The following is a 26,031-nucleotide window of genomic DNA, read 5'->3' as shown; positions in this document are numbered from 1 at the left end:
CTATTGTATGTTATGTTAACTGTAATTGAAAAATAAAAAAAAAAAACGATTAAAAAATAAAAACAAGCACCCCCGCAAAGTTCTACCCTCTTTGAGTTTACCTACCCTCACGTGTCCCCTGTGCTTTTACTTCCATGGAAACTCATTACCTGGACATGTTACCAGCTCCCACCTCTCCATCTGAAATTTTCTATATAAACTGAGAGGAATTGTTGTTCTGGGAGACAAATTTGGCTTTATATGAAAGGGGATTTACCATGGGTTTGAATAAAATAGAAAATGTATAGTTTTCTAATGATTTAATATGTATCTTTATAAACATATATAAAGGTTTCCCATATATTTTATATATATAATATATGTTACATTTTTAACGAAAACTGAATCTGAAGTTCTTGAAGTTTAATTCAGAGGAAAGCAGGTTTAAGGTTTTTTACGTGTGTTTTTTTAATCCAGATAGTATTTTTTTCTTCACATTAGTATTTCGTATGCCTTTGCGAAATTTTTATGTTACAAAGAGGTCCTATTTGCCTTTCATGATATCAAGGGTATTCATGTAATATTTAAATTTATATATTTATAGCTATTCTCTGTTTAAATAAACTCAACATGAAAATACATATTTTAAAATAGAAGATGATTGCTGAAGAGTCAGCCTGGTGGATTTTAAACATGAATTATTCACAAAAATATGAATTACTTTAGTTTCACATACCACATAAGGAACAGCTGTGTACTGTATGCATTAAAGTATAAATATATTTGAACTCATGAAGTTTTTATTAAATCCACAGAAGTAAAAGTCATATTGTGAGGGGGCATTAAACTATTCTTAATTTACGCTTTATTAGCCTTACGTGATTAAAATGCTAGTATATTAACAATCATTGCTCCTGGTTTCTGCAGACTTACAAGAGTTCCTACTTTCTTTTTCTCTAACAGATATAAGCTTACCAAAGTCGGCAACAATATGCTACACAGCTGCCTTGCTCAAAGCAAGAGCTGTCTCTGACAAGTAAGTGAATCATGACTGTGCAGTGCTAAATGCCGGACCCCACTTCGGAAGATGTGTTGCCTCTGAGAGTTTCTCTTAGTCTGTGACACCCCTGCTTATGACCATGCATTTTCCAAAATCTGCTGATCTTTTCTTTCATTACTAGAAGGGAATGTATATCCCCAGGTGTATGGGTCCCTAAAGAGGAATTTGTGTGAAATTCCATGCCTCTAAGGTGACTTTTTTTGTTTTTTTTTTTTTTTTTTGGCCAGATAATAAATACCGAAAGGCCTACTTGGGTCTTACACAGAATGCCTTCCTTTTACTCATTTTTTTGCACATTCCTCTTCCTTTAGCAGTCCAAGCCTGGGCAGTAGTCATAGCAGACATCAAATATGGCAGGGGTGTGGTCATCTGTCACTCTGCCTCTCCAGTTCTGAGCTGACGCTCTCCCCGGCCCCCAGATCTGTTTCCTCTGAGTCGCCGTCTCAGTGGCACAGTTGGCCACCTGACTCAGGCAGGTGGCTGTGGCATAGAGAATGTCCATAAACATCCTAGGTGACTGGCAGGTGAAAGAGAGTAGATGGCTTAGCCGTTTTTGAGTTCAGAAACGCGTATGCCTCCCCAATACAGTCCTTCTGTCGCACTGAAAAACAGGTAACAGGACAAGAAACAGCCTCTGCTGTGTCAGCCAGGTTTGCTGTTAAGTTTGTGTGCACTTCAAAATCGAAGTAATTTTCTTTCATTCTTTTTTATCCTGTAGATCGCCAGTACCTACTGCAACATCTTTTCTCCCTACACAGCGACTCCAGCTTGGGAGGGCAGGGCCAGGGTTGTCACAGCTTCCCCTGTGGTGTCTGCCTGCCAAGCACAGCTCTGGAGTTAGCCCTGGGTGTGAGGTGAGAAAGAGATTGCATGGTCTGGTTTTCTCATTCCCCGGGCAGGTGTCTCGCCCGCGCTTTGGGCCTGCACACGCCCCTGCCGGACGCCCCAGGCTGGCTCTCCAGCTGCGGAGGCCCAGGCGCCTGAAGCCTCCAGGCAGCCTTGACACGGGGTTGGGAGCCTTCTTTAAAATTCTCCCCCGTTCTGTTTTTAACCAAGTGCGCTCTTCTGTAACTGAGTTTTCTCTTTTTTCCTGTACTGTCTGCCCTCGTCAGTCCTTCCCCACCCCTGACCTAAGCAGGTACCCCGTAGAAAATTTAGATTAGCTCTTTAGACAGAGAGACTTGACAGCTGAATTTAATTCCTTCTGCCTTCAGATGCAAGCACACTTTCTGCTTCTGCTGGGGTTTTTGTTGGCCTCCATCTGCGGGGCCACTCCGAGGTTCCGTGTAGTGGAGGTTTGGAAAGGCCTGCCATCGGCTTGCTGTGGTTTGTTGGGCCCTTGATGGGTAGGTGCCTTTCTGGGTTGATGCCCAAGCAGTCGTCCCAACTGGAAGGTGTTTGTCTTTCTACTTTGCAGATTCTCTCCTGAGGCTGCGTCTCGGCGGGGGCTGAGCACGGCAGAGATGAACGCAGTGGAGGCCATTCACCGAGCTGTGGAATTCAACCCTCACGTTCCCAAGGTGGGTCTGTGGGTCCTGTGGGACGCACGGGATGGAGGAGAAGGGGTGCAGTGACCACAACACTGTGTCGAACACAAACAGTTGTACAAAACGAACTGCAACCCACGAATGCTGAGGCCCTGTAAGATCTACGGTTATTAGGCTCATTTTTAAGCAATACCTATATTCGAGAGGCTTGGGGCTGATTTTCAGACTTTATACAGTAAGGGTAGATTGATAGACCTGGCGTAGGCAGGCCAGGTCGGGAAGTCTGAAATTGGCAAAGCATGGAGATCCCAAAGGTGTCCATGCATTCGACAGGAATTTCACACCCATTCCAGTCTTACTGAGACCCAACTTAGGAAATGAACCTCACTGTGAGTAAAAGTGGTAAAAAAAATATTGACTAAAGTGACAGTCTAAGTCTCTGTAAATAAATGATAGTTAATTAGTATCGGAAAGAAAGTAATAAGGAAAACCTCAAAGTATGAAGGGGTATTTTTCTTTTGACTTGTGAGTGCCGTTTTAGTAGACATATGTAGTAGGAAATATTTGTCTTGTTAACCACAAGATTGACCAATTTATAAAACTACCTATTATAAATACCACTTTATGATATCGCTAATATATTTTTCTTACTTTGATTTTAAGGGAGTCAGAACATGATAGAGGAGATTTCTGTCATCTTTTACTCAGGAGATTGATGTGTATTTACGATTTACCTGTATTTGAGGACCTACTATGTGATAGGCCCGTTGCTGATGGCCATTTCCAGTTTCTCAATATTACAAAGCACATTTTGACCTGTAGGAAACTATTCCTGCAGTTCATATCAGTTACTGCAAGGCATAATTTTCTTGGCAGAATGTCTGATGAAGACTTTCATTGGTGAAAAATGGCAAAAGAAGACCGTTTTCTTTTTTCTTGTTTTGTTGCAGTACTGTAGCAAAAGAGCAGTTGTGGTGTGTGTGTGTGATGTGTGGTGTGTGTGTGTGATGTGTGGTGTGTGTGTGTGATGTGTGGTGTGTGTGTGATGTGTGGTGTGTGTGTGAGATGTGGTGTGTGTGTGTAATGTGTGGTGTGTGTGTGATGTGGGGTGTGTGTGTGATGTGTCGTGTGTGTGTGATGTGTGGGGTGTGTGTGTGATGTATGGTGTGTGTGTGATGTGTCGTGTGTGTGTGTGTGATGTGTGGTATGTGTATGTGTGTGTGATGTGTGTGTGTGTGTGTGTGACATGATTTATGGAGTCACCTACTTTAATTTACTTTGTTGATATCCAGAGTGACAGAGATAGATAATGTAAGGTTTATCGCTAAGTCCCTGAGGTCATACTTATCTTTTCACGAAACAGGAAACTGAAGCGTGGTGCCCAGAGGACATATTCATCCCCTCTAGCGCCAGTGGTTAAGGACCAACCAACACAGTATTTGTAGACTTAGGTATTGGACAGAGTGGTATAAAGTATATCTCTTTATCTAGCATTTTTTCAGCTAAGTTAAAATGTTCATTCAAATTTGATTTAAAACTAATCGTGAAAATAGTACACTGAATTACAGTAAACTGAAGCCATCAATTAATATTTATTTAATGCCTTCTCTAATTGCAGAGCTATTCTATGAGCATAAATAAGGCTGTTTTGAATGGTTGGTTGGGCCTCTCGGAGAGTATTAAAAGCCTCAAGAAATAGTTTGAGGCTACCACGGAAGAGTTGGACTCAGTCATCCAGCATTCTCCCTGCAAAACAGAATTCTTCTAAAGGGGAAGCATTTTAAATATTTTGTTTCACTCTAATTTCTGATCATTAAATGGTGGAAGGATAGAGTATGTAGGAATCTGATTCTTCACCACTTTGCTTTGTTGTTGATTGTTCTGAGGGAAAACTTATTTCCAGATCCTCTTCTTTTGATATTTCCATGGGGAAATGTCCTGTGAGTCACTGGCCTCATATGTTCAGGATTAACCACAGACGTCTGGTACATGTGTACTATATGCAGGCTGTTATAAACATCTCTTATACATGTTCTGCTATTCATTGAACTACTTGCTAATACTTTAGTAAACACACACGTGTGTGCGTACACACACACACACACACACACACACACACACACTGGTGCCTTTTCAGGCATAGAATAGCCTTAATTCTAACGAGATATCAATGAAAAATATAAACTCTTAGGCTCTTGGTGTAAGAAAGTGCCTTAAAGTTTATCTAGGACACCTTTCCATACCAATGATATTATGACAGTTATTTTATTATTGGCTTCTCTAGAATGTTCCCCGTGTGCCAAGCAGAGTGCGAACTGAACTCCATATGCCATCTCATTTATTTTCATAACCACATGGTGAGAGACATCATATTATTATCCCTGCTTCATAGATGAGGGAACTGCACGTTTGGAGAGGTTAAATATTATAATGTGTTCATGGTCACATAGCAGTTAACGGCAGAACCATTCAGGATTCTGGGTTCTCTAACTCTCGAATGTTACCTTCCACTGGTGGCAGCCCAGCCCAGGCTGGACCACACACATGGTGGCAGCACATCGCTTCCTAGCGCCCGCAAGGCCTTACAGACTCACATTTCTCCAAGATACCAGCATGTCTGAAACGCTTGCATGGCTTCTGTTTCTCGAGCACAGGAAGTTGTCAGCGGCCCACCACGGGAATTTCCAGTACCTACATGCTGTGTTATCCAATTATAGTCTGCTCAGAAAGAAAAGAAATGCCAAATATAATAGCTGAGAACTGCCTTCCATAAATGTCCAGCTTAGTTCCATCAGGTATCCCATTAAGCAAAGGTACATAGTTGATATTTCAACGTCCAGTGAAAAATATTTACTCCAGAGGGTTCTCTTAGGAACACTCTCCCCCTGCAAACAGGAGGAGGGAGTAAGTACCTCTGTCAACCACACCGCAGGATGGGGAAATCAAAATCCGCAAAAGCTGTGGGTCTCTGTTCTGAAGGATGGCCTCTTCAGTAGTCAGTTAGATTCTAAACACGAAGATTTCTGCAGCGTTAGGTTGCAGCAGGTTATACAGAGGGAGCAGCCCTGTGACTCACTGTTGCAAACCACATTGTGTTACTCTTCCTTTTGGAACTGTGTACCCAGTTCTTGAAAATCACCAGTATCGTTAAGATCCTAACACCCCCAGTCGTGCTCAAAAAGGAGTAAACAGTAAGTACATAATCAGTGCACTCTCGTGAGAGACACACAGGGAGAGACTGATTCTGAGACGAGGAAGGTTAGTTCCTCTTGGGGACGGTCATCAGATTTCCATGGTTCTTTGACCTTGAAAAGGCTGTCCTCTACTTCACATTGCAGTCCAAGTCTTTTAGCCTTGTGTCATCAAACACTTTCAAATATCCTCAGTAACTCTTGTCTGGATGATTTCCTTCCAGACAAGAGACTTTTGTCTAAGAAACACATACCATGAAATCTACCCTCTTAACAAATTTTTAAGTATACAGTTCGGTGTTGCTAAGTCTATGCAGTTATACAGTGGATCTCTAGAACCTTTTCGTGTTGCGTGACTGAAACTTTGTACCAGAACAGTGTCTCTCCATGTCCCCCGTCCCCTAGCTCCCAGCAACCACCATTCTACTTTCTGTTTCTGTGAGTTGGCTACTGTAGATCTTGGTGAAATCATGCAGGATTTGTCTTTCTGTGACTGGCTTTTTTCACTTAGTATAATGTCCTCCAGGTTCATCCATAGTACAGGATTTCCTTCTTCTTTAAGCCTGAATAATATTCCATTGTGTGTGTGTGTGTGTGTGTGTGTGTGTGTGTGTGTGTGTGTATGTGTGTGTGTGTATCACATTTTCTTCATTCATTGAAGGACACTTCAGTTGTTTTCACTTCTTGGCTATTATGAATCATGCTGCAGTGAATATGGGGGTGCAGATATCTCTTCAGGATCCTGTTTTTTTAGTTCTTTTGGTGACTCCTTAGAAATGGGATTGCTGGGTCACATGGTAGTTCTATTTTTCATTTTTTAAGGAAACCCCATACTGTTTTCCATTGTGGCTGCACCATTTTACAGTGCACAGGTGTTCCAATTTCTCCACTCCCTTGCTGACACTTGCTATATTCTATTTTTTTAAATAGTGCCCATCCTAACGTGTGAGGTGAAATTTCATTGTGGTTTTGATTTGCATTTCCCTCGTTATTAGTGGTGGTGAGCATCTTTTCATGTACCTGTTGACCAGAGAAATGGCTGTTAAAGTTCTTTGCCCATTTTTTTAATCGGGTCATTTGAGGTTCGTTTGCTATTGAATTGTAGGAGTTCTTTATATATTTTGGATTAATCATATATAGTTGGGAAATATTTTCTCGTGTTGCATAAGTTAGCTTTTCACTCTGTTGATTGTTTCACTCTGCTGATTGTTTTAGCTGTGCAGAAGCTTTTTATTTTGATGTCATCCTACTTGTCTATTTTTGCCTTTTTTGCCTGTGCAATATCCAAGAAATTATTGTCAGGACCAATGTTATGAAGTTTTCATCCTCTTTTCTTCTAGGAGCTTTATGGTTTCAGGCTTAAATATAAGTCTTTAATGCATTTTAAGTTTATTTTTGTGTGTGGTGTAAAATAAGTGTCCTATTTCATTCTTTTGCATGTGCATATCAAATTTTTCCAGCACCATTTGTTGAGGAGAATGATTTAATTCTCGTTTCTTCTATTGTAGACATCAGGTTGTGGTCAACTCCGATAGTGAACCTCTTTGGGCATAAAGGTTTTTTTGTCCTTTAGGATTATTTCCTTAGGATGGATATACAGAATGGGGATTACTGAGTCATATATAGAGGCACTTTAAGGCTCTTGATATTTATTGCCAAATTGCTTACAAAAACAGACTGTAAGTTTATACTCTCTTCAGCAGGTGATTCCTTTACCATTCTTCCATCGTACTCTCACCAGCATTGAGCAGTTTGTTTAAAACAGAAAAGAGCAAAGAAAGAAGGAAAACAAAAAACATTTATGATTTTATTAGGTACAAATGGAATTCTGTTCTTTTGGTTTGCATTTCTTTACCACTAATAGTAAGCAAATCATGTAGACTTCCTGTTATGGGAAAACATTAATAGCAATGATGGAGCCAGCGGTAGCAACATAAAGTAAGACAGACCTGGGACGTATCAGTGAAAGGGTTGCAAATTATGTGAATCAAGGACTCCCCCTACTTTCTGTCCATGGGCCGGAGGGAACTGTGGGAAGTGGGGGTTTAATGAGCTCCTTGCCTGTTTCCTTTTTGATGAAATGGGGATAAAAATAAAGGCTTCATAGGGCTGATGAGAAGTGGAATTACCTTGTGTAATTCACCCAGTACATTGTAGGTGCTCAGTAGGTGCTGTCCCCTTCATCACCTCTTCCTGGTACCTTCAGATCTATTTCTGCACTTGCAGGCCAGGTGGAAATAGAGGCTTCCTAGAGACATGCATGAACAGGTATTTCTCGGATCACCCTAGTCTGAAGAAGGAAAACCAGAGAGTGTAATAGTGGCACTACAATGCCCTTGACCTTGAGTGCCCACAAGGTCACGTTAGGCCTCCAGATTTGAGGGTAGGTTCTAGCATGTTCTAGCTGCAGCTATTGTCTTCAGGAATTCCCAGTTTGTAACTGTTTGGTAAGCCCTTTGCTTGTGGCTGATTCAAGTAATCCATTTTCGACCTCTGTCTTATATTCTTGTGTTAGGATAGCCATCCCAGCTCCCTGCCGCAAAAACAAACAATCTTATGATGATTTATTATTATTTTTTAAGTAATAAACATTTTACCCTCCTAATACAATCTTATGCGAAATCTTAATGGACAAAGCGAGTAACAGTAGAACTGCTGTGGTGGAAACTGAAAGAGAAGGCAGATGCCCAGCAACCCCGAGGCACCTCTGCACTGAGTTTAGAAAATGACAGAAATGTATGGCCCGTCACCACCACCACAGCACAACCCCACCGGAGGCCCCACACCCAGCCCCATCTTCCTGGGAGGCTGGTGCTGTGGGTGGAGCTGTTGAGGGAGAAAAATCAAGAAAAATCACCAACACCAATGGGGGAAAGCTTTCGTCTTCATCTTGCCTAAAATCCCAGCACCATGAACCCACGGACCCAGCCTGAGGAGAGTGGGGGACAGTCCCTGAGGGTGCTTGGGGAAGGGGGCTCACCACGCTCCGAAGCTCATTTTACCAACAGGGCAGCATGCATTTGACAGAATATTGAAGTGAGGGCCCCTAATAGATATTTAGTCTCTAAGTTACAAGTCTGGAAGTGTAGAAAGTCATGAGAAAAGAAAGAGGAAAGAATGTAAACTGTTATGACAGAAATGCATTCCCATTAAAAATTTACTTTAAAAAAAAACTCATGTTAGTCTAGAAAGTCTAATTTCATGGGGATTTCAGGAGTCTTGTGGGAAAAAACATCCTGGTAATTGTATATGCTAATGGAGTATCCGCAGGACCCGATTAGAGTGATGGAAACATGGAAACTCTATTTCATGCAAACGCTAGCATAGTCCTCCATTCCTATATTGGTAAAGCTAATTGACAGAGTATAAAATTGCTTTTTAATCCAATTTAGGACACAAAATGTATAGTGGGTTTTAGCATTTAAAAATGCTTGAAGCTTGGAAGCAAAAACTCAAAATACCCTGGCAGATTGTCTATGATATCAGTGGTACATTTCAGAAATATTATTTCAATATAAGTTTCCTTGAATTGAGTCATATTCTGTTCCAAAGCTTTTTTGGATTAGAGTTAAGGAGAAAGTAATTGTGAAAATATGACCCAGAGGAGGAGAGAAGAAACCAGTTTGTAGCCACATTTCTCAGAATAGAAAGTTTCTAAGAGGTCTCTTTCTTTAACAAAAAGCATTGTAGCTGCTTCCCACCAAGACCACTGCCACCAAGGCCACCCCCGTCTGTCACCAGATCCTTTGGCCTCTTGTCAAACCTCGTCCTATTTCATCTCCTTTCAGTATTTGTGCCCACTGACCACTTTTTCTACCTGGAGGCCGTGTTGGTTCCCTGCCACCTTCTCTCTGTGTTGCAGCTGCCTCTCTGAGCGCTCTGCTTCTGCAGGTCCCTCCCCCGCCCATCCCTCAGGTTGGTTGTCTGGGGAGCATGGGTGCTGGACACCCTCTGGGAGACCGGCCGCGCTCCCACTGCTTCAGCTTCTGCCGGACCAGCACAGCCCAGTCTGTGGCCCCGCTTCTCTTGCCGGCTCCAGCCTGCACAGCCAGCTGCCTCAGGCCTTTGTTCCAGGCATGGCTCGCAGGCACCCCCGCTGCTCATCCTCTTCCTTCTCCTCTGGCGTCGTTTTCTCAGCTAATCATCTCACATTATTCTAGTTTCCTAAACTAGACATTTTATAGTCTCTTCCTTCCCTCACCCTCAGATTCAACCAGGCGCCAAGTTCTGGGGAAGCCCCCTCCTTGGTTTTTTTACCCCCTCCCCTGGGCCATGACAGCAGCTTCCAGGACTTGGCTAACTTCAGTGTTTTCCACGTCCGAGGTCCTACACACAACTTGCCCATTTCCTTCAAAACCACAGGCTGTACCAATTCACTTACCAATTGCCAACTGCAACAGTTTTCAGACGGTTTTCCCAGGAGCCATAAGGACTTCTCAGACCTCTGCTGGGTCCCTCCCCAGGGTCCCTCACAGATGTGTCTTAGATCAGTTTCACATACTCTGTTTTAAGTTTCTTTTTTTTACTCTGAGCTAACTTTTCTGTCTCAAAGTTTGAAATCCACAGAGTAACTCAGGGTAAAGGTCACACTGTAGAACATACGAGGTAGGACAATTAATTTCATGAACACATCCTAGAAAAAGTGCTACATACCTCATTGCTGAATAACAGTATGGTCACCTTTGAAGTACCACCCCTTGGGAAGCTATGCACCGACCCTGATGCCTAGTCCATCCTTCAAAGCAATTCTGGAACTCTTTTTTCTGAAATGGCCATCAGAGCTGTCATCGTATTACCCTTGATGTCCTGGATGTCATCAAAATGTCTTCCTTTCAATATTTCTTTTATCTTTGGGTAAAGAAAGAAGTCATTGGGGGCCAGATCAGGTGAGTGGGAGGGTGTTCCAATACAGTCATTTGTTTACTGGCTAAAAACTCCCTCACAGACAGTGCCGTGTGAGCTGGTGCATTGTCGTGATGCAAGAGCCATGAATTGCTGGTGAAAAGTTCAGGTCATCTAATTTTTTCATGCAGCCTTTTCAGCACTTTCAAATAATAAACTTGGCTAACTGTTTGTCCAGTTTGTACAAGTTCATAATGAATAATCCCTCTGATATCAAAAAAGTTTAGCAATATCGTAGCAACAAGTTCATGAACTTATTTGTCAGACCACATATCATGGAAGCCCTTTTCCAACCTACTTTTCCTGTTTCACTCCCTTGAAGAGTAGCATAAAACCTGAGTTCCAATGCAGGTTCTGCCACATACAACTTGTTGAACCCTGGAAATCTACTTACATCCCCAAAGCCTCCATTTTTCCATCTGTGAAATAGGAATAATAGTAGTGTTCTCATAGGGTTGTAAGGAGTACCTGAGACAACGTCTGGCACACGTTAGTGGTTAGCCAGTGTTGGCACTTACTGTCTGTTAGTACTCCAGTGCCTGAAGGTCACAGCACGTTTTATGCCCTTTGACGCTTTCGTGCCACCGCCCGGCCTTGCAGCTGCTCCCACCTCCCCTTATTTTTGCAGGTAAACTCTTGTTTATTTAATAAGACTAACTCATATTGTCCTTTTCCTGTGGAGCTTTCTTAGAGATGATGCTCCCCACGTGCTTCCTAAGTACTAAGTATATACGTCTTACTCAGGGAGTCATCATGTTGAATTTTATTGTTTCTTTGTACACACACTCACACACATGCCTACACCTACATACCTACACACCTACAAAGATTCGGGATCACCAGTGTCAGAACCTGGTCTGATTCCTGTCCATGCCCTTGATGTGAACTGTGGATGCTCCCAGACCTGTGCGCTCAGGGTACACTGGGCACTCCCAGATCTTTCCCTGGATGCACTGTGGACACTCATATGTCTTTGAATGGAGCAGGGTAAATGGTGAGTAGGTAATCGGAGCAGGCAGGAGCAGTTACGTTGTGAAGAGCCCCTGAGGAGCTGCAGACGTCCAGGCACGGCTGTATGCTGGACCCCATCGTGGCCGGCTGGTGCCCAGGAGCCAGTGCTCTTAGGCTGACCTGCTGCTGCTATGGAATTACTCAAGGCCTTTACCTGGAGACACTTACTGTCTGTGGGACACACACCACAAAAACAGTTCACCTTCGCAGCAATTTGAGCACTTCATGTCTTTGTTAGCAGAAACAGCTGTATTTAGTGAGCAGTTAGGTGCCAGGTGCTGCACGAATGCTTTCCATTTATTATCCCATATCATCTTCAAACATTAAAACAGCAAGATGTGCATTTTTATTATTCTGTTTTGACAAACAATCAAGCTGAGGTTGAAAGAAATTAAATAACGTACCCAAGGTGTCATAACAGCGGAGGGGGATACAGACAGTGGCTTAAGGTGGCAGAGGGCACATGAGGGGAGTGGGGTCGGGGCTGTGGCTCTGTGTCCCCGCGTCCCCATCACAGCATGACCTGAGCCAGCCCCGGTGACTTGCAGTAGTTTTGTGCTATTCCAGTGTGGGTCTTACTGAGTCCAGGGAGTAGGCAACATGGAAACTAGAATAGTAGCATGTGTTCCAAATAGCACTAGTTTTACTCTCTGAACTCTTTACTGATGTGTCTGAAATGCTTTTCTGGGCTTATGGCCTCTTTTACAGTCAGTTGCACCAAAGCACATGGACGTACAAAAAAACAATCTCTGGTTATCTTTTTCTGTTTGTGTGGTTTGCTTTTTTTTTTTTTTTACATTTGTTTTTCAATTACAGTTGACATACAATATTATATTAGTTTCAGGTGTACAACATAGCAATTTGACACATATGTCTTATGAAGTGATCACCCCAATACATCTAATACCCAGTACATAGTTATTACAACATTATTGACTATATTTTGTATGCTGTACTATTTTTATAATTGATAATTTATACTTCTTAATCCCTTTCACCTTTTTCTGTGTGGCTCGCTTTTTGTATTTTTGATGCAAGTCTACAAAATAGGTTTTGTAGTACAAAGTCCTGGAGCTCCTCTTTCGTGAGTGTCTTTAGTTGTACTGTCATGGCTGCCTCCATGTCCTGAATCATTTTGACTTTGGGGAAGAGCCAGAAGTCGCACGGTGCCAGATCCAGTAAATAAGGTGGATGAGGACACATTGTAATGTTTTTATTTTACAGCAATTGCCATATACCAGAAGCAAAGTGTGAAATGGAGCATTGTCATGATGGAGGATGATGTATGGCACACTTTAAGACACATCTTCTCTCAACCGTAGCTCTCATCCAACTGATGGCACCGAGCAAGTTGAAACTTGTCACACACTGTTACTAAGGTTCGACGCGCCTCTTCCCGTGTTGAAAATCCCTGCCTTTCCGTTAGATGGCACTTGGCAGCAGCATTCACCGTATTTTGTGATCACAACAGAAATGCACCATGTCACACATCACTTCTGGTCTATGGCAATTTCTGTCCAATGAAAACATGACTATGTGTCGTCATCCTCCTTATGCACTGGATCTGGTACCGTGTGACTTCTGGCTCTTCCCCAAAGTCAAAATGATTCAGGACATCGAGGCAGCCACGTCAGTGCAACTAAAGACACTCATGAAAGAGGACTTCCAGAACTGCTTCAGAAAGTGGCAAGAACCATGGGATGAGTGTGTTCAAAGCGAGAGGGAGTATTTTGAGGGGAATTAATGGCAATATGTCTTACTGTAATAAATTTTTTTATTTGAACTTTCACTGTATTTCTTGATTATACTATGTATATATATATATATATGCATGTGTGTGTATTATATAAACATATAAATAGACATAGATTGAGAGAGAGGTAAATAAAAATGTTTAACACAGAAAACTTGGAAAGATCTGAAAAAGTACAAAAAAATCAATTTCTTGTAAAATCAAATATTCAGCCACCATTAACATTCAGTCTGTGACCTTCCAATGTTTTTAATGCCACATGTACATTTTTATTACCAAAATCATAATCTGTGTGGTACACTTTATTTTTCATTTATTACTATATCATCAGCTAATAAATATTCTACTACTGCTAATAAATATTCTACTACTACCTGATTTTGGGGAACAACTTAATAGCCATCATCTAAATGTGCTGTAATTTAATTAACCTGTTCTTTCTCCTGGATTTTTGCAAATGATTTAATGATTTTTATGACTTTTACTATTGTTGGTATTGAAAATCCAAAAATCGGGTATGAATTAATTCCTTGGCATTGATATCTATGTGAAGGATAACTTTTGGATCATTTTCACTCAAATTATTATAGAATTTTCAGACCTTAATAGAAAAAACCTGAGCAGTCACCTGGGGTGGCCTCTGAGGGGCCAAATCTTTCCTGTGTCTTTCCTGACAGGTGAGCCAGCCTCTGCTTAGACACCTCCATAAGGAGGCACCGCTCACATTTCATAAGGAGGCACCGGTCACATTCCATAAGGAGGTACCTACTGTGTTTCCCCGAAAATAAGATCTAGCTAGACAATCAGCCCTAATGTGTCTTTTGGAGTGTGAGCCCGGTATTATGTTATGTTATGTTATTATATTATATTATATTAAAGACCTGGTCTTATATTATAGTAAAATAAGACCAGGTCTTATATTAATTTTTACTCCAAAAGACGCATTAGAGCTGATTGTCTGGCTAGGTCTTATTTTCGGGGAAACACGGTATTACACTCTATAAGGAGGCACCACTCACACTGCATAAGACTGCATACTCAACGCCTCTCTGTATGTTCTAAATGCATGTGTTCCTATATTGGGCGTAAGGAACTGGATTCTGACAAGTAGATTTTGAAAAGTTGCTTCCGAAACCTTTAGAAGCCTATACTTCAAGATCAGTGTGATTTGAGAATCTGGGAAGGAAGTTAGAGGCAGGACGGCAGGCAGGATAGCAGCAGAGAATGCTGGCCGAGCTAACAGATGCCAAGTAACCACTGCAGACAGGCAGAGAGTGTTCTCTGATTTGTGAGCTGCAGTTTTTCTAATTGATTTCTGCATACTTGTGGATAGGGATCTGCCCTCTTCCATTTATTCTTCTCTTGACGAGTAAGATGTGAAGTGTTGTTCCATGCCTTTCTAATTTAAATGTTGCACATGCTGAGAACTGATCCTGCCAGCCATTTTAAGCCCAGCCAAAAACAGCACATGTTGTTATTAGCCTACATCATTAGGTCAGAGCGAGCATTGTGTTTGGAACGATACAGGAGGATAAATCTCCTTTACAAGCATAACCTATTTCTACCACAAAGTAGATGCAGTGAAAAGGCAGCGAGGTCTCCTTGGTGCGTTGCTTTGGTTGGCCTCCTGAGGCTGATGAAACCAGGGATGCTCGTTTTGAGAAACTAGTTAGGAAATGAGATGCGTGCTCTTGAGGACCTTAGGAGTAAGCTGAGGGGAGAGACACCCGGATAAGTCATGTGAGGCAGGATGTGAGGAGAGCACAGACAGAAACATCACAGGAGCCTGGGGAGAGACAGCATTGCGTCACAGCCACATCTGGGGCTGTCAGCCCCGTCCCAGAGGCTACCGCTCCACCTTCAGCCTGGGCTCCGTGAGCCGTCCGTTTCACACACGTGCAGTACTGTTTCCCAATATATGTACATGCCTTGGTGACCAACGATGCTTTTAAAGGAGTTTCTGTTTTATTACATTTATTGTAGCTTTTTGCCACGTTGTGTATTTTCAATCAGTAGATATACACTTATAATTGATATCCTGGCCATCTGAGAAATGTTTTCATGTTAAACATTGTTTCAGTTACTTGAAGATTGGAAACTTGCACTGTCCACAGCAGTGCTGTCCGGTAGAATTTCTGTAATAATGGAAATGTCTCTGCCTTGCTTGACACGGCCTCATTAGCTGTGTGCAACCCTCAAGGACTTGGAATGTGACTAGTGGAACTGAGGAACTGAATTTTTACTTTAGTTTAACTGATTTAAATGTAAATCGCCACATGTGATGGAGGCTACCATATTGGACAATGCAGATCTATTTATCCCTTTGTAGGTAATTTTCTAAAAATATTCCCCCTCCCCCAAGTTTCTTCAGCCCCATCCCCTAGTTTGTTTCAACTTCTGCCCACAGATGTGGGTGGGTGGCTACCAGTCCCACTTCTTCTCACTTATTCCTGAAGATTTCTTAGGCTAAGGCAGGAGTTCTTTCATAGATGCTTCATGAAACAACTTTGAAAGCTTTTCTTAATCAGAAATAAAAGGAATGGTAGTTTACACTTTTGTTTCAGTCACCGTCTGATTCTCGAGGACTTGAAGAGATTTCTGTATGCCTGGGACACACCAGCTACTCGTTTTCATATTGATTTGTGTCCGAGTTCATACAGCAGGATCCTTCTTTAAAACATAACTACTTGGTAGGCAAAGTGACTATAAATTGAGAACTCAGAAATCAAAATCTTATTCTAGGGCTCTCAGAAGGCAAGACATTTTCCCTTTCCTTTGCTCTCTTGATATCATTAAGAGTCTCTTAGATATCGTTAAGGGAAGACCAAATGGTCTTCCCTCTCTGACTTACTCTGAATCAGTACAGTTCATTGCACTTTACAAGTTCTGTCTGTCTTATGACTCATAGCCTTGGGGTATTTGAAGATCATCACAGACAGGACAACAGACAATTTAATGGCTTCTATTAAGGAAACAAAATCACGAGGGGAAAACCAAGTATCTCTGAACATAAAAGTTACTTTTATATTTACATCATGGTTGATATTTATTATAAATACAGTGTTAGTTGGATTACTAGGTAATTGAAAATCGTCGTGTTTTTCCTAAAGATTTTTGCCCTGTCCTGTTTTAAAAAAAGGTGGGGGAAGAAAGCAGTAATTTGTAGAATTCAAAAAGGCGTATGACCAAAAAGTTCTTTTGGAACTCACGTTTGAGGCGTTCCCATCAAAATAATAAACACCTTTCGTGGCCCTGCCTGGGGAGAGGTCCTTCTGTGGAGGAAGGCCTCCCACCCAGTGTGCTGGCTGTCCCTGTCTCCACTGCTCTGTGGGTGGGCTCTCACTTCCTTACTCTTCCTTCTTTGAGGCCTGAGGCTTAGACATTTGTTCAGATATCAGATGGGGAGTGAGGAAAGTGTCATTTGCTCAACCAAGAAGACTGAATGTATCCTCCCCGCTCCTGCTGGGCAGTATACTCTGTACCCTGTGTGCCAACAGGAGAGGAAGCTGGAAGGCACCTGCGCCCAGCAAGCCCACAGTGGATAAGTCCACAACCAGATGATGATGAAACACTGAGAGGTGCATCACAATCTCCACTGGGTACTTCTGGATTCTTCCATTCTTCACCCTCTTCCATAAACTTCCACCAACAGTTAAATCCACAGACAATTGTTCGTGATGTTAAAATTGTTGAGCATCTCTCCTCATAGCACTTCCTTTTGCTGTGTTTGTCCCTTTTACTCAAACACATCCTCCGTCGTCTACTGATCTCCATTTGAAAGGAGACGAATGGGTTGTGCTGGTGGTTAGTGGTAGGAGGAGAATGGGGAGGGGACAGAATGCGTAGCAACAGCACAGAGACGCCAGACAGCAGAGAGAAGCTAATGTTTGCAAATATAAAATACCATTCTAAATTTGCTTCCCTTTGTGTTCTAGTAAACACAAAAGAGTACAAATGGGAGCCTAGTGTTCTCTGAGCCCCCAGGAAGAATATCCAGTCTTGCCCTGTGCTCCCGCCCCCATAGAAGCGAGGAATGAAGAGGTGTGAGCTGAGCACCTTCAAGTGTTGGGGGAAGGATCAGAAAGCACGCTGACTGTAGTTTGGGTCTGTACTGCTCCCGTCCCTTGGGTCTTCCTAGGCCCAGGCCTCTACCCCTCCTCCCTCCAGCATCTGAGCATCTGAGAAGGACTGGGTCCTCCTCCTCCAGGACCTGCAGAGGGAAAACACTGGGCAGTGCTCGTCAGCCTCAAGTCTCCCTAGTGCAGTCGGTTTAGTTGTTTGACTGCTTAACCTTCATGCGTCCGTTTTAAATATTTTCATGCTGGTTACAAAGTTGTGCCAAATTCTGGTGTCTTCTAAATGTTCCTGTTTTGCTGTTTGAGTCTACACTTATTTCTTTGATTAGAGTATCTTTGCCTGAAAGCCTGTGACGTTCCCTGTAGTAAACTAGCACAAGGCTAATTGCCTGTCACCAAACTTGGGCTTGCTGGGTGTTTTACTAATTGCCTTCCAATGTAGAAATGGGGGTGCAGGTTTGACGAAATGCTTATGAATAGTGGCTTTAGGGAACTCAACGTCTCTGTTTTCAATACTGAATTCCCAATTACTCGTATTAACACGTCTGTCTCCTGCCTTTTTTATTTCAGTACCTCCTAGAAATGAAAAGCTTAATCCTGCCCCCAGAACACATCCTGAAGAGAGGGGACAGTGAAGCCATAGCCTATGCGTTCTTTCACCTGGCTCACTGGAAGAGGGTCGAAGGGGCTTTGAACCTTTTGCATTGTACCTGGGAAGGCAGTAAGTAATTTTCTTTCTTTTTAACATTTTTCAAGATGAAACTAATATAATATTGAATGTCAACTATAATTGAAAAATAAAAAAATTACAACTTGTAAAAAAAGAGCATGAGTGTTCATGATGAATCCGAGGATTGGTGTTGCTATACTGTTCCTCTCCGATGTCTCATCACTGGGAGACGGTTAATTGCTTAGGCTCTCTGGTGCCCCACTGGTGGTGGCTGTTACACTAGGGATGCCATCTCTACAGCACAAAAGGCAAGTTTATACGATGAATGGGATGAATCTGGAATGTTCCGGCTGAGGAGCAGTCTATATACGGAAAACCCTCTTTGGAGACAGCCCCTTGGCATCATGGGAATCTTTGGCCTGGGTTTAGGCCTCTGGCTGCGCTCTGAGTACCACTTTTGGATGCCTTTCTGGGAGGTTTGGCTAAAGAGCCACAGTTACCCTTTCCTGGAACCAGGTTGGCCAAACACAAACGAGTAGCAGCTGTGCTTCCAAACAAGAGCAGCGGCCGTTGGACCCGAGTGTCCAGTGGCAGGTGTGGCGCTCATGAGTGAGTGATTACAAGCCTGCTAGGTGGCTGCAGGGACAAAGCCGTCCGCTATGTGCTGGGCGCCCTGCTCTGTGGAAGGGGAGGCGGCCCTACTCACAGGTGACACATGTCCCTGTGCTGGAGAAGCGTCTAGTCCAGCTGGGAGGAGTAACCAGCAGCATGCCGCCGGCCCAGTGGTTTTTCAGGGGGAGAGGGCTGTGGGTGGCGAGGGCACGTGTACCGACCGTTCCGGGTCAGATGAGACCTGAACCAGGCCATGAAGAACCAAGGCCATATCATAAGAAGGCCACGATGTGGAGAAATGCTAAGTGTGTGTGTGTGTGGGGGGGGGGGGCGGGGGGAACTGCTGGGGAAAGGTAAATTAACGAAAAAGGCCACGATTATGGGTTAATGGACATGCGCTTATACGCTTTGACACTCTCTTATCATTAATTTAAGCCAAATAAGTGCAACATGTAGCATGGGTTGCTTTATTCTTTCCCTTTTATGGGGAAACAAAACAAATGTTAGAGTCTTCTGATAATTTTTTCTTAGTTCGTCCTCACTCTGATCAGTCAGCTTCACAAATGAATGTCTTTTTAATCCCTTTTACTCTGTTTATCTCTGCTGCTTCCATTTTCATTCTGATAATCTGCTTGTCCCTTTTCCTGACCGTCCCTCACCCAGCAGGAACCCAAACTGGTGCAGGAAGTGGGGGTGGTGAACGCGGGAGACAGCCAAACGGGGTAAAAGTGAGTTGACAGAGATGGGACTCAAGTTGATTGAAAGTTTTTTGTTTAATTGTTTTGAAAATACTTCTTCAGAGAACTGATAGTGGGCCTACTTAAACAATTTCCTATTTGTGACTTGAGGGATGTTGACTTATTGTGGCTTCCACTCCGCTCTGTAGGGGGCGTTAGCGCCCTCCAGGTGTCCGGCAGCTGTTGGGGTGTGTCGGGACAGCGCCCTCTACCTGGGCGTGTGTGGGCACATGTGCAGTCAGTCCCCTCTGGCTTGAGCTTATAATCGCTGCTTTTAAGGTGTTCTGTCCAGACGAGACAAAGGGAATGTTTATTTAAACATGAGAAAAAGACAGAACAATCCCAGCAAACTGAACATGAGAGGCCTTACCTAGTGTTAGTGGTAGAAAAATTAAATGGACAGATTGACTTAACAAATAAGAACATATTTATAGATGGACATCTTGGAAACACAATAATAGAAGCTTATCAAGTGAATCGGATTGGTAAGAAAGTTGCCAGTCCTATAGAAAGGATCAAAAGGGGTGGGGACAAGAAGTGATAGTGACGCAGTGTTAGGAATGACATAACCAGAAGAAGACTCCCACGCGGAATAACTGGAAATTCTGTCTGGAAATTGGTTACCTGTCTAATCAGGTAACAGTACGGGGGGTGCTGGGGAAGGACCGAGCTTCTGGGAAATGTTAAGTGACACAGTGAGCTCCCCAGTCGAGCACGGTAGTAACGTTGGGGAATGTAATTACCTCACGTCAGATGTGTGAACACTTTATTAGAATAAAAAGAGACACATTTTTAGATATAAAACGCTAAAGCAAAGCAATCAAGGACCCATAGGAAAGTGAAATTCTACGTTGGGTTCTTACAGGTCAATGGGAACCTCTCCACGGAAGTTACACTGCTGTTCAGTTTTCGAAAAGATGCGTGAGAGTGCTTACTAGGTACTAAATGCCTTGGGGAGTGTTTGCATAAGTGGGTAACTCGCAGAGGGGTTGCATCTCCACTAGCTCATGCACTCCTGATGACATCCTGAGTTAGGCAGGACACAGGTGTCCATCTCACCTGTTCAGAGAGAAACAGATTCGCTGAGGCTGAGGGACTTGTTGCGTGTCGTGCAGAGCCAGAATGTAAACCCAGGCCCACTTTTTCTTTATTCCTCTTTTCTACAATACCAGCTATTTAGGCCTTTCCTGAATAGAACAAGTATAAGAGGATTGGTCATCTCTGGAACATTTGCTTGGAAGTCCTCAATTTACGTCACTACTTACAGGCTAGGGTATGCTTATTACCTTCCTAGTGTTTATAAAGTTAATCATTCTATATAAAATCATACTTTTGTTGTTGAGTATTGACTTAAACATTTTAATGTAAAATGAGCTCAATTTTATAAAAAATAAATTCTATTTGTAAACAAAGAAAACACTAGAAATAAATACATCTTTAAATGGATTTTAAATGATTTCTTTTTCCTTCATATTTGTATTTTTCAAAATTTCTACAAGCATATATATTTTTTACAAGTATAAATATGTGTATATGTGGGTATGTGTGTAGATGTATATACATATATTTAGGAATATAATCTTTCATTACAAACACTTTTGGTCCTTTTTAAAAACAAAGTTATAAAAATGTTGTGCTATTTAGATGAAAGAATCGCCACTCCAACTTCAGACAATTGTGTGCAATATTTTGACATCAATTCTAGATCTGTGTCCATTCAAAATTAAATTAAATGGAGGCATCAGAGTTCTGGATTTTTTTTTTTTGAGGTATAATCGACATAACATTATATTAGTTTTAGGTGTACAATGTAATGATTTGATAATTGTATATGTTTAAAATCTACTCTCTTAGCAACTTTCAAATAAGCAATACATATTAACTAGCCACCATGCTGCACATTGTGTGCCCCTGATTCATTTATTATAACTGGAGGTTTGTACCTTTTGATCCCCTTCCCCCATTTCACCTCCACCCCTCCTCTGGTAACCACCAGTCTGTCTTCTGTATGCTAAGCTCTGGATTTTAAATCAGAGGACTTGCATTAGAATTCTGACTTGGCTGCTCACAGTGGTATTTACTTAACTTACCCAGTTTTTGAACACTGTGAAGCACTGATGATATGGAAAGGCATCACCCTCCCAGGTTGCGGGGCTTCCTCACAGTTGCCAATGGCAGCTGCGGTGCTTGGGCCCCGGGGAGCCTGCGCCAGAAGGCAGGAGGCTGCACTTCCTCAGTGCGCCACGTGGTGGCGCCTCTTCACATCTCCCGCCTTAGTAGTTTAGGTTTACTCCTTTAAATCATTTTTTGCTTCATTCTGAAATTTAAGGCCATTCCCCACCTTCCTTTCCAACTTCCCATTTTCATTAGGAAGGGAATTGAGGGAGGATGGTAATAGTACCTAATTGCACTAGGTTCCATGTTAAAAATGAGTATTTTAGTCAATTTATCTTTTGGAGATAAAAAAAATTTTCTGTTGTAAGTGTTGGTTAGGGGTGGTGCTGGAGGTATATTTGGCTTTGCGTTTTCATGAGTTTTTCTTTTTTTTTTCTTCCTTTTTTAATGTCAGAGCATTAGTCATTCTGTGGAATTAAGTGAGTTTCCCACCAATCAGGCTGAAATAACTCACATTTTTGATAAAACCCCGAGGTCCAGCTGAAGCATGGCAGAGATGGTTTGAGTTTGAAGCATATGGTGGTTTAAAAAAAAAAAAAAAAAAGTAGTCCTCAACCACAAATACATCAGCATTTCAAAGGTTTCTAAAATGTTTGATTCATCATTGTCCCAGCCCTGAAATTACACAATATGTTCCTCAAAGTCAAGATAATCAAGAAAGGGGAAAAGTTTTAATTTACAAGATTTAAAAATATGTTTCTTAGTTCATTACACAGCTGCCACCTTATCTGAATTATACTTATTTTAAACACTGTAGGTTCTGGTTATCCTCACACACACACACACACACACACACACACCACTGCAAGTATGAGTTGAATATAAAAAACACATTTGAATGAGAGATTTCATTTGAACTGGGTCTTATTTGCAATGGTATTGCACCTTATGGGACCCTGTTTTAAATGGCACATCTTCTGTTTTACCTGTATTAAATACTGATGTGGCCTTATCTCCTACCTAGATCTTTTCAAGGCTCTATTTTGGCTGTATTTATTTTATAAAGCAGGGTAGTCTGCTACTTCAACTGTGAACTTTACGATTTAATTTTCTGGTTCTATATATCAGAGGACTAGTATGCCATAGGGTAAATCACTTAGCCGTTCTTTGTTTCCATTTTTTTCCCACTTGACCAAGTAAGACTCTTTATTTTCTTTTTGGAGATTTTTTTCCCCAAGAATTCACTAAATAATGTATAAGATTTGAAGGTGGTGTTTTTTAGGGGGACGAAGGCAGAATATTTCCTTTGAGAGGAGAAAATAGGCCATTGTTGAAGCATAGGATGAAATTCTGATTCTAATTTATTCTCTTTGAACCTAATGGTAAATGCTACTTTCTGTAAGATGTGGTCCTGAGGGCATTTCCTCTAACTAAACCTTTCCTCCAAAAGGCTGGCACCTTTTGGACTGCTAAAGAGAGATCCCCACCCCCGGCCTACCATCCCACACATCTAAGGTTTTGTTTCTTGGGAGAAAGCAATGGTCAGCTAAAGTCTCTGGTGGTAGTTAACGTTTACTAATTGCTGGTCTCCAGATCCTGCAGGATACTTTCCCATCTTCCATCCCATAGAACCAGCGTGCTCTCATTATTCAGTCTGGGCGACTAACCACTATTTGGATCCACCAGAGTTTTTAAAGGGGGAATTGAATTCTGTCTCTTCCTGATTGTGTATGAATGTGTTCATTCCTCTACTCAGTGAACATTTATTGAGTTCCTCCTTTGTGCCAGGCATTGTGTCGGGGATACCAAGGTGAATAAGACTCTGAAAAGCTTTGGGACAGATATCTGAATGTGTGTGTCTACGTATGCACAGATGCACTCTCTCTCTCTCACACACACACACACACACACACACACACACACGGTACATGTGGATATACACAGTTGTGGAAGTGGGAACAGAGCGTGAGCATGTTGCAGGTCACTAACAAGGTGAAATCCCCTGTAAAACTCTAGACTTTCTCTCCAGAATTGGTTTGGAACATTGTTTAATCTAACCAAGGGGAAGTGATTTTCCCAAGGACACAGAACTAGATCCTGAAAGAACGTGGATCAGAACCCAGGCTTTGACTCTTGTACTTTGTGTAGTGTTGTGCCCAAATGTCTCACAAAAGACAGATAGCCTTTGTGGGCAGTGTCCTACCATGCAGTAAAAAGTGAGAACATAAAATTTGTATTTTGATAATTTTCTGTTCTGTTGTTTGTACTTCTACTTGTTTATAAACAAGCATTATTTTTATTTTTATTTATAAGCTACAGCATGACCTAATAGAGCAAATGGGGACTTCAGGGTTTGTAGAAAGGGAGAGTAAAGAGAAAACTAACTTTTACTGCACAGTCAGCCACTCGGTTTCGACACCTTGACCTCTACTGTCACATGTAGTCCCTTCAGTAGCCTCGCAAGTTCCATGGTATTCTCATTTTTCTAGATGAGGACATTGGACATAGGGTAATGACCTCCCCAAAGACATGTAGTTGTTAGCCTGGTCAAGTTCAATTCATCCTTTAGCTGTCATCTCCACTCTTCCCCCATTAGATATGCACAGCCCCATGGATCTCTCCTTCTAGGAGCTGGCACAGTGGCAACTTTCACACATTTCCATGATTATTGGATCACCTGTTTTCTGCAGTAGGTGGTGAGCTGTCAGTGCAGGGGCTGGGCTGTGTACTTGGCGCCCCTTTCTATTCTGGGTGCAGGAGGGAGATGCTCATGTTTTGAGGAAGTAGATCTGGGATTCAAGCTGTTGTCATGACCATAGGTAATCTCTCTATAAAGTTCTCTGAGATCCTCTTTGAGGCAAACAAAAGTATCAAATTTTACCTTCTATCCTTGTCTCTGTAGTGGGTCCTTAGAAAATCAGGAATTACCTTGTTCACATATCCACCCTCTGTCCACTCTTTGGTTCTGATGCCTCTCTCCCCGGTATCAGTGGAGAGTGTGCCGGACACAGCACTTTCTACGCTCAGAGCCTAGAAAATATATCTGGTCAGGACACAGACAGAAGTGTACACCTCAGGTTTTACTGTGGATGGCCCGATGTGTTCATTAGCTAATTCCTGGTTTCATGTCAGCCCCTCACCAAAGGCTCAACAGAAATCAAGGTAGGGGTGGGGATGGCACACAAAGGAAAACGCAGAAATATCACTTGTGTACCATGTATTAACTCTGAGTGGCCCAGCTTTTTTTGTTTTGTTTTAACCAAATACATGTGAATTTTTAATTGCTCTAAAATGTGTGTATTCTCAGACAAGATTTTTAGGAGGTTTGTGGTCACTCAGTAGTAAATCAAATAGATCAAATTCATAAAATAGATGAAATGACCTTTTTTTCCAGTCTTATTTGCTCTGCCAAACCAGTGTGTTAATACTTGCTCTTGCAAAATTTCTGGACATTCGGCTAAAGCCATGCAGTCCTCCTGGGGCACTCCGAAAGCTGTCTTCACAGTGAAAGGGACCAGGCGTTGGGGGTGAAGCTGGCCAGGCGTGTGCAGTGCCCCTTCCGCTCTCTCCAGACCTGCACTGCTTATCTCACACTTTGTTGGACCCTGCACAGCAGGGTGGGTGAAGGATAGAATTGCAAACAGAAATTGTATTTGCTTTTGTTGAGTGAAGCCAAAAGTCTTAATATTATTTTATGCACTAGATGTAGATGACAACTGACATGAGAAAGAGAGCTGTTTTTAAGAGCACCACAAGCATCTTTACAATCACGGGTGTGGGGGAGGACAATGTAGGAAGTGTGTGTGTGTGTGTGTGTGTGTGTGTGTTCATGCTTTTTAAAAGTTGTATATAATCAATGTCTCCACCCTCTCCAAAAAGACCAGAACTGATTAGAAGAAAAAGACTTAACTTGATGCACAAAATTCTGTATGCATGCCAAATACTGGAGTGAAAAAACATTTGGCATCTGACTGAAAAGACACCAACCAACCATTTGATTTCTATGGTTGAACACTGTCAAGATCTTGAACTCCTATATTTCATTTAAAAAATTGCTCCCTGAAGTGCAAACTTACTTCAATTTTTGAATACAATCTAGCATTCAAATTTATAGCCACTTTGAAAACTGAGGGTTTATTTATATCGTATAAACCTGAGCAGATTCTTAATTACAGTAGTCATGTTGCACATGGAGAATCTAGATTTAAAAAAAAAAAAAAAAAAACTTCCACGTAGGTTTTTCCACATTTTTGGGATGCTTTCATAGGAGCCATCATTTATGGGAAATGTATTAAAATCCTGCCATATTGCAGTTTAAATTTAAATGCACCACTTCCCAGAAGAGATTTTAATGTATCCTATAAACTAGGATATAAACTAAAAAGTTGTGTGTGTGTGGGGGGGGTTTGTTGTTGTTTGTTTTTTGTTTTGTTTTTTC

The 26,031-nt window shown here is 42.0% G+C and overlaps 1 protein-coding gene across 8 annotated transcripts in view; it reads left to right on the top strand.

Moving 5' to 3' along the window:
* Positions 1-26,031, top strand: part of ST7 (suppression of tumorigenicity 7) — a 249,212-nt gene that overhangs the window by 210,759 nt on the left and 12,422 nt on the right. For all 8 annotated transcript variants that reach the window (XM_033098862.1, XM_033098867.1, XM_033098864.1 and 5 more), the window contains 3 exons: positions 943-1,015; positions 2,457-2,559; positions 18,030-18,180. In XM_033098862.1, the coding sequence (XP_032954753.1) occupies positions 943-1,015; positions 2,457-2,559; positions 18,030-18,180 (327 nt within the window). The remainder of the gene's footprint in view (positions 1-942; positions 1,016-2,456; positions 2,560-18,029; positions 18,181-26,031) is intronic.

Source organism: Rhinolophus ferrumequinum, chromosome 26 (assembly GCF_004115265.2).
Source record: "Rhinolophus ferrumequinum isolate MPI-CBG mRhiFer1 chromosome 26, mRhiFer1_v1.p, whole genome shotgun sequence".
NCBI classification, from domain to species: domain Eukaryota; kingdom Metazoa; phylum Chordata; class Mammalia; order Chiroptera; family Rhinolophidae; genus Rhinolophus; species Rhinolophus ferrumequinum.
This window is presented reverse-complemented; position numbering and strand designations above follow the sequence as displayed.